The sequence below is a fragment of the Pseudorca crassidens genome, chromosome 9 (assembly GCF_039906515.1).
Source record: "Pseudorca crassidens isolate mPseCra1 chromosome 9, mPseCra1.hap1, whole genome shotgun sequence".
In the NCBI taxonomy this organism is placed as follows: domain Eukaryota; kingdom Metazoa; phylum Chordata; class Mammalia; order Artiodactyla; family Delphinidae; genus Pseudorca; species Pseudorca crassidens.
Genome location: NC_090304.1, coordinates 3,583,274 through 3,591,892, shown reverse-complemented (window position 1 = coordinate 3,591,892; position 8,619 = coordinate 3,583,274). Strand labels below are relative to the sequence as shown.

Genomic DNA, 8,619 nt, shown 5'->3' with positions numbered 1-8,619 from the left:
CTGGCTGGGGGCTGAGGCAGGGTCTGGGCCGGAGGGAGAGGCTGAGGTCGGAGGAAAGGGGGCGGGTTGGGGGAAGGGGAAGGGGTCGGGGCCTGAGGGGGAAGGGCACGCGGTTCTGAGCGGTCGGGGGCGATGGAAGGGGAGGGGCCCGGGGCTGCGGGCAGGAAGGGGGAGGAGAGGGACCAGAGGCGGAGGGGTCCGGGGTATGAGGGGAGGGTGCCCGGGTCCCTAGGAGGAAGGGGCCAGAGGGCCGAGGGGGTCTAGGGGAGGGGAGGGGCCCTCCAGGAGGGGGCGCAGGACCCGCGAGGTCGGGGGAAGGGGCAGAGAGAGGGCTTAGGGGGAGAGGTCGGGCCCCGAGGATTTAGGGGAAGGGGGCGAAGAGCCGAGGGAAACTAGGAGGAGAGGGGGCCTACGGGGAGGGGATCCAGGACCTCCTGGAGGGTTAGGAGACGGGGGCGGAGGGCTGAGAGGGGGACTAGGGTAGGAGAGGAGCCCTACAGGAAGGGGTCCGGGACCCGGGGGGGGGGTCAGGGGCGGAGGGGCTGGGGTCTCCGGGCGGCCGGGCGGGGCAGTTCCCACCCCGCTCCCGGCCCCGCACCTAGCGGGAGGTGTTGCAATCAGGTCAGTGGAAATGCAGCGACCGGCGCAGCTGCAGAGTTGAGAGGCTGTGGGTTGGGAACAGCCCCTCCTCTGGGGGTGCTGGAAATGAGCTGGAAGGGGCTCTTGGGGAGTATTCCGACGCGAGCTGGATGGCCCTGCCGGAGGGTCTCGGGTGGAGGGGGACAGGGCTTCCTCCCCCTGGGATCTGGCCGCGTCGGGCTCCGGGGCGAGGAATCCTCTTCCCGCTGGACGCAGCTCCGGAGGCGTCCCTGGCGAGCGCTCCCCGCTGGGGCTCCGCGGTGACTTGGTCCCGCGGAGCTTGGTCGGGGCTTAAGCCGCCGGGGCCCAACCGCGTGATTCGGCCCGGCGGCCCCGCAGGCCGGCGCTGGGCCGGGCCTGACGGCGGGGTGAGTCACCACGCCGGTGCCGCAGGTGGGCCTGCCCCTCTCCTGGACGGAAGGTACTCCTGGAGCCCAAGGAGCAAGGAAGGGTCCTAAAGGCCCCTCCGGACACAAGAATGAAGAGCGGAGGATGCAGGGTTGTCTTTGATGCTCTGCCCCTCCCCCCCCAACTGGCAGTTTGCCCGCACTACCTGTGACTTTTAGTTGAAACATTTTGCGGGACGTATCTATAAAACACTTAAACTGTATGAACGGCATTGGTGATGCAGATCTTTGGTCCGTGGCACTCAGTAGGGGCTGGGGAGGCACATGGTTGAGGGAGAGAATGGTGGTGAGCCCCGGGAACTGCCTTGTGTTGCAGTGGCCTATGTCCTGGGGCGGCGCATTGTCCACCAGGTTTCTCCTCTTTCACTGGGCAGGCGGTGCTTTGAGTCACCTTGGAGGAGGCCAGGTGGGAGGGGAGTCCTCTGAGCAGTTGTGGTGCAGAGAGTGGGCCTTGTGATGTCTGTTTTGGCTGCTCAGATACCTTTCTGTTCCCTTTGGCTTCCTGCTGCCCTGGAGAGGGTGAGGTTAATGGAAAGCTAATTGTGCGTGGGTGGTTTCATCACCTCACAAAGAAACCCTGTCCCTGTCCCCCAGCCCCCCAGCACTAAGCGACCACCAATCTACTTTTGGTCTCTGTAGATTTGCCAGATCTGGCCATTCATATAAATGGGACTGTATAATATCTGGTCTTTTGTGTCTGGCCTCTTTCACTTAGCATAATGTTTTCAAGAGTAATGCATGTTGTAGCGTGTGTCAGTACTTCACTGTTTTTATTGCCAAATACTATTCCATTGTATGCATAGACTGCCTGCTATGTATCTATTACATAACATGGACATTTAGGTTATTTTCACTCTGGGGCTGTTAGGAGTAATGCTCTATGAACATTCCTTTACAGGTTTTCTGTGGAAGTTTTCATTTCTCTGGGTATATACCTAGGAGTGGAATTGCTGGGACATACGGTACCTCTGTGTTTAACCTTTTAAGGAACTGCCAGACTTTTTCATTTTACTTTCCCACCAGCAACATAAGAGGGTTCTGATTTCTCCACACCCTTAGCAAACTTATTATTGTTTGTTTTTTGGATAGTAGCCATTCTAGAATGTGTGGAGTGGTATCTCATTGGTTTTGATTTGCATATCCTTGATGGTTAATGATACTGTCTTTTCTTGAGCTTATCATCCATTTCTGTATCTTTGGAGAAATGTCTGTTCAGGTCCTTTGTCCATTTAAAAATACGATTAATTGTCCTTTTTATTATTGAATTGTAAGAGTTCTTTATATATTCTCTATATGATTTGAAAATATATGTGTCTCTCTGTGAATTATTTTCACTTTCTTGGTAGGTGTCCTTTGAAGCACTAAGTTTAAAACTTTGTCCAATTTATTTTTTTCTCTTTTCACTTGTGCTTTTGGTGTCATATCTAAGCATTATTGCCAAATTCAAGCTTATAAAAATCTATGCTTATGTTTTTTTTTTTCCCTAAGAGTTTAATAGTTTTAGTTCAGACATTTAGGTCTTTGATCCATTTTTCAGTTAGTTTTTGTGTATGGTGTGAGGTAGGGGTCCAGAGGCATTACCTCTGGATCCAAAAAATCCCAGGCTTTTAATTTTTCAAAAACTTAAAGTGTTGAGAGGGTAATAAATTATTGTAGATTTGAGCCTATCACTAGCTGCCCTTGGGTAGACTTTTGTAGACGCTGGCTGATAACTGCGATACCCAGAATGTACGAAGCAACCTGCAGAAGTTAGGGTTTCCAAAGGGGAAATTGAGTGTGAGGAGGGCCAGCGGAGCATCACCCCTCTAGTTCCTAAAGCATGGCAAGCTGTGTGCCGATACAAATGGTGTTTGCCTGTGACTGGTTTGTTCCTGGAGAACAAGGGGATTGTATTCATCTGTAATGTCTGGCAGTGCAGTGTCCAATCAAGGGATGCTGAGCTGGTGGCTTGGGGAATTGGAGTCTTGGTCCTGTGCAGTAACCATACCCGTTCATCAGAGATGCAGCCTGCTTCTCCTTTGCTCCCCGAGTCGCCCCTCTTCACATTCCAATAGCCGTCGCCACCCTGGGTTTCATCCCAGCCACATCATGATCCCTTCCTTCAGGGAGTGCTTCTCTTATGTTATTTTTTTCTTAAAAACCCAGGGTAATAGAATTTTATGATTTTTAGTAGAGTCATAAATTAGGATGGCCCAGAAATGGAAAGCAGTCAGGATTCTAGCGAACAGGAAATGTATGTTAGCAATTGAGGCAATAGTTTCTGGTTGCATTAAGAAGAAACTTCAAACAGTTATAAATCTTTTGGAACTTTTTTATTTTCTGTAGTTTCTCACTGTGGCTGAAAATCCGTTGAGTTTTTTGGTTAGTAAAATGTAACTCTTCCCACCCTCCTTTCAGATTGCTCTGCAAAACCTCGTTATGTTTGGGAGGATTTCAGAGGTATTCTAAAAGGACCTCCACGCGTAAAGATTTGCCCTGGGTGCCCGTCAGCACATATCCTTCTGAGCTTTTTACTCTTAATCTTTTTACAGACAGAATAATTCACAAATGCCTGGAAATTCCTCGTTGGATTCCCGTGTTTTAAACAGAGTTTTGTGAGCACCTTTCATCTTTACTTGGAGAAGAAAGGTTTGTGCACTGTGAACATTCTCCTGTGCTCTCCCGTGGGTGGGCAAGGTAAAACCCCTTTGACAGGGAACACGAGGGGTGTTCTTTTGCTGGGTTTGCAGAGGTTGGGATGATACTGTCTGGGAGGAAATTTCCTTGTTTGAAAAATAAAGTCAATTTCCAGTGTTGCCTGTGGTCTAGGAAGTGGAGGGGATTCTGCAGAACTCTGGAGTGCAGGACCTGGAGCATCTCTGTCCTGTCTGAGCAGCCACCTGGCGCCTTCTTCCTGTCCCATGTTGGGCGGGGGAGGCAGCGGGCACGATGTTAGGGAGAGCCTGGAAGTGCTCACCTGCGCACGAGTGAAGCCGGCTTCCAGAAAGATGGGTGAAGAGTGGGCTCTGCTAGCGTTAGCCCCATGAGTCTGGAAAAGTCTCAGGCTGGGACATCGGCTTTCACCTTTGCCTTCGGGGGGAAGTGAGCCTCGCTGGAGACCCCCGACTTTTGTGTGACCGTCTCCTCAGTGGTTGGAACTCTAGGCAGCTAGAGTCCTGCAGGTGGGCAGCCCCTTCTCCAGGACAGCGTGGTGTCACGGGGCACACTTGGCTTGGGGAGTCAGAGGCTGAGGGCAGACCGTTTAGCTTCAGGCAGCTGTTTCCCCATCTGTGAATGGGCGCATTGGTTGTGCTGAACCTAGTCCGTCGGCTCTCGAAAATTGTGTCAAAAGCAGTTCACGTCTGGGGAATTCTTTTTTTTTTTTTTTTTTTTAAGAAACTATTTCTTGGTTAAGCTCTATGTGTTCTATGTTTTACTTTAATCTCAAAAGAAACTGGTCTTTTATTTATTTATTTATTTTATAATTTATCTTTGGCTGCGTTGGGTCTTTGTTCCTGCGTGTGGGCTTTCTGTAGTTGCAGCACGTGGGCTCAGTAGTTGTGGCTTGTGGGCTGTAGAGCGCAGGCTCAGTAGTTGCGGCGCATAGGCTCAGTTGCTCCGTGGCATGTGGGATCTTCCTGGACCAGGGCTCGAACCCGTGTCCCCTGCATTGGCAGGCGGATTCTTAACCACTGAGCCACCAGGGAAGTCCACGTCTGGGAAATTGTTGCCATGCTTTGCCGTACCTGGTCAGAGGGGAACAAGGTTTGAAGTGGCCATGAAGGGACATTGCTGGTCCTGTCCCACCTGGTGGCACATGATTCCCTGCCCAGGTGACATGGCGGGAGTTGCATCTGGAAATCTGAGCGCCCTGCACCCTGATTCGCCCCTGCCACCGCCTTGGACTTGTGACCCAGCGGAGCTGGCAGGGGGTGGTGGACCTGGACAGGGGAGTCTCAGGCTTGTGAAGGGCTCTCGTCCAGTCTGGGTTCACACAGAAGCACGGTGACCCCACAGAGCGAGACTTGCTCGTCCTCAGTTCAGACGCTGGGATGGGGCTTCTGGTTGATTAGATGAAAATAAGCTTTCAGTTGCTTCCTGGCCTATGTGAAATTTTATAAGTACTTTTGGGGAGAATGAATCCATTCTTCTCATACATAGTTTTCTTTTGAAACCCTTAAAAGCTAGATTTTGCCTTTGCAGTTAAGAAAAGAACGATGTGGTTCAGTTGTGAAGCTGCATCATGGTTCTGTCCACTAGATAAAACATACAGAATTTCAGGACTCTGCTGAGGAAGCAGGGTGGCCAGTCTTCAGAGCTGCCTAGTAGAGGACAGGTTGGCATTTATGTGCTATTTTCCCAAGTAGATGGCAAAGCAACGCTTGAAATATTTGACTTGTCAGAGTCCGAGTTAAGAAAATCATTATTAGGTTTCCAGTAATTTCCAAATTTCCACTTTGAAGTTAAGATGGGTGCTTTTCAAAAAAATTGTGGTAAAATACAACAAAATTTACCATTGGTGACATTCGGTGCGTTCCCAATGTTGGACAGTATCGTTGTCATGAGACTTAGTGGGAGAGGAAGATATTCCCAATGAGTGAAGTAAGTGCACACGTGACTTTTTTATTTTCCAGAAAATTTCCTCACTTGAGTTGAAGCCAGGAGCATTTCTTATTTGTTTCTGATGCCGGTCGACAGCAGTATTAGAGCTAAAAAATGTTGCGTTTCTTCTGTTCCTACGGGTGTCACTCAGGGATCATGAGTGACTATTTGAGCTTGTAGCCCCCCAGCCTGCCCTGTGCCCTCTAGGGTTTTGGGGTCCCAGGCAAAGGTGTCTGCGTCGGCCTCTGCGCAGGGTTCTCCCGGGCTTCTGTAACTGCAGGGCTGCTTTTCCAGATGTGGAAAGCCTCGGCCGGCCACACCGTGTCCATCACCCAGGACGACGCGGGAGCCGACGACTGGGAAACCGACCCTGATTTCGTGGTACAAGTCACCAGTCTGCCTGCCTTTCACGTCTCCCGGAGTGGATTTCCCCAGGGTTTGGGTTTGGGTGGGCGGGTGGGTGGTTGTCTTACAATCCAGGCTGTGGGGTGCACTCGTCATTTATTTTTCTTTTCAGAATGACGTAAGTGAAAAAGAGCAGCGATGGGGGGCCAAAACCGTCCAGGGGTCTGGGCACCAGGAGCACATCAAGTAAGAGACTTTCTCGGTATTTGTGTGACAGTGATGTTCTGAAAGATGAAGATAAGGCAGGGATAAGAGATAAGGTCATGGCTTCATATGGTGGAATTGCTTTTGTTTTGTTTTGTGACTCGATTTTTTATTTTATTTTGTTTTTTATTTTTTGCAGCATTGTTCTTTGTATGTATGTATGTGTGTATGTGTGTGTGTATGTTTGGCTGCAGTGCGTCTTTGTCGCTGCATGCTGTGGCTCGATATTTATACAGTAGGTGAATGTAAGACCTGACGTGTACGTCTGCGTGTTTGTGTACGTGTGTGTATACGGACGTGCTCGGTCACTTAAAAATTCCCATCGCAAATGACTTCCGTGCTTCCAATTCTAGAGTCTGTTTTTCAACATTGTGGTTTTCATCGAGGAACACAGTTACCTAAGCTCTTCTCTCTGCTGATGGGAGGTTTCTAAAGTGTGGATGTCTTTGAATACCTTAGACCGTAAACACCCTTCTTTAATTTTTTTGTTATACTTTTATTATTTTATCGTCATCAGTTGGATGCCACGAGCTGAATTCTAAGCATTGTGTTCTCTTAAAAGCCTCAAATAGGAGAGCTGCTTGAAGCGTGTCATTGTCTGACTCAGCACTGTCGAAACTGGCCACCTCTGGGGCAGCTTGTTTTCCTGTCGGGAGGTGTAGATAAAGGGACCTTTTAGAATGTGCTCAGTCTGTGCCAGCTTCAGAGTGTGCGCTCCCATGCCCTGGTTGTGAAGGTGTCCTCACGGGCTGCTGACCCGCTTTGGTCACTGGCAGAGAGCTGGTCTTGCGTGGCCCTGGGATCTTTGCAGTAAAACGAAGCTGTTCTTGGCTGAGAGAGACGCAGTAGATCGTCCCGAAAAGGAGGTGAAGTCTGCAGCTCAGGCGTTTTAGACACCAGTGTTCCTCCCTCCCCTGAGTCGCTGAGCCCACCCTTTCCCCACAAGCCCCTGAAGAAGGGCCTGGGACCGGCCGGAGGAGGTGGTGCCAGGGGCTGACTCGGGTCGCCCGCTGTGGGGTTAGGCTGCCTTCTGACTTGATGCCATCTGGGCCTCATCTCTTCTGTTCCCTGTGGCTTCAGAACATGTTGGGGAGGGCAGGTTGGAGGAGAAAGGAGCTCTCTCATCAGGCAGCCTCTGGGTGGGTAGAGCTCAGAGAGCACACAGGGACAGGACGGCTGTTGGTCCTTCCGTGTTCTTGGGAGGCTGGTCTTCCTCCCGTGCTCGTCAGGGGGTCGGGAGGTGGCCAGGCCTGGTTGGTTTTGTAGCCGAACTTCTGGGATTGTTGTCCAGATGTTGAGGTGTGGACATGTTGTCCCTTGGGCAGAGAGGAACCGGATCAGGTGGCCGTGGTGTTGCTGTGGGTCTCCCGACGGAGACAGCTGCAGACGCTTCCTTGGCCTGCCCGGTTTTGGCCACATCTTGTGATCTGTCCAACTGTTCCCAGTGTTTAAAGTAAAAGTGGCGCTCACATTGTAAATTCTGCAAACCCCTCACTTCACCTTTGAATGAAAAGCTGGAGTGCTCCAAGGAAAGAGCAACAGTCTAAGTGTTTTGTGTCTCTGGGCTTCTGTCCTAGGGCTGCCTGGGGTGTGGGGCTGTTGACTCTGCTTTTCCCCTCTGCCTCTGGGGACGTTTACAGCACTAGCTCTCCCAAGTCAGGTGTCTGATAAACCCTGAGGAGCTTCTCCCCTTATGGGAGAAAGTCCACATTTCAGCACAGCTCTGTGTGTGTGGGGGGGGGCGTTGGGATGACTCACTGTGTGAACTCAGATTAGTTTCTTTTTTCTGTTAACTTGCATCTGAGAACTGCCGAAGTTGGGGGACCAGCTGGTGGAGCAGTAAAGCGAGCACAAGGGAGACAGGGAATGGGGAGCTACCGAGCAGAGCTGCCGAGATGACACGTCCTGTCCTCGTCTGTCCCACTGGAAAACAAGGACGCACGTCTGTCTGACCGGTTTCTTCCTGTTTGTTCTCTTCCCCCCAAGCATACACAAGCTGAGGGAGAATGTGTTTCAAGAACACCAGACCCTCAAGGAGAAGGAGCTCGAAACGGGACCCAGAGCCTCGCACGGCTACGGAGGGAAGTTTGGTGTGGAGCAGGACAGAATGGACAGAGTAAGTGCCCGGCCACGTCGCGGTGGGTCCTGGCGTGCCTGACCTCACCATGGTCGGCAGCGTGGTCACTCAGGAGCCTCCCCCGTAGATGAAAAGTTGGGAGTCTACTTGTTGAGGACGGATTTGCCAGAAGTAATCCTCTCTCCATTGACCTTACCCGCGAAGGGCTCCCGTTTTTGGAAGGTCTTTTAAGATGCTGAGTTGCTGGGGAGTGGGTGGTGTGTCGGGAGCCCCGGAGCGGGAGATCAGGTTCTGCCAGAGGCCGCT

At 51.4% G+C, this 8,619-nt stretch overlaps 1 protein-coding gene across 6 annotated transcripts in view; it reads left to right on the top strand.

Moving 5' to 3' along the window:
- Positions 1-8,619, top strand: part of CTTN (cortactin) — a 33,214-nt gene that overhangs the window by 335 nt on the left and 24,260 nt on the right. For 3 of the 6 annotated variants that reach the window (XM_067747980.1, XM_067747981.1, XM_067747982.1), the window contains exons 2-5: positions 3,578-3,674; positions 5,922-6,008; positions 6,145-6,218; positions 8,223-8,352. In XM_067747980.1, the coding sequence (XP_067604081.1) occupies positions 5,922-6,008; positions 6,145-6,218; positions 8,223-8,352 (291 nt within the window). In that variant the 5' untranslated portion in view covers positions 3,578-3,674. Of the gene's footprint in view, positions 1-22; positions 47-3,577; positions 3,675-5,921; positions 6,009-6,144; positions 6,219-8,222; positions 8,353-8,619 lie in introns of those variants that run through there. The other 3 variants (XM_067747977.1, XM_067747978.1, XM_067747983.1) reach the window with 2 other exon arrangements.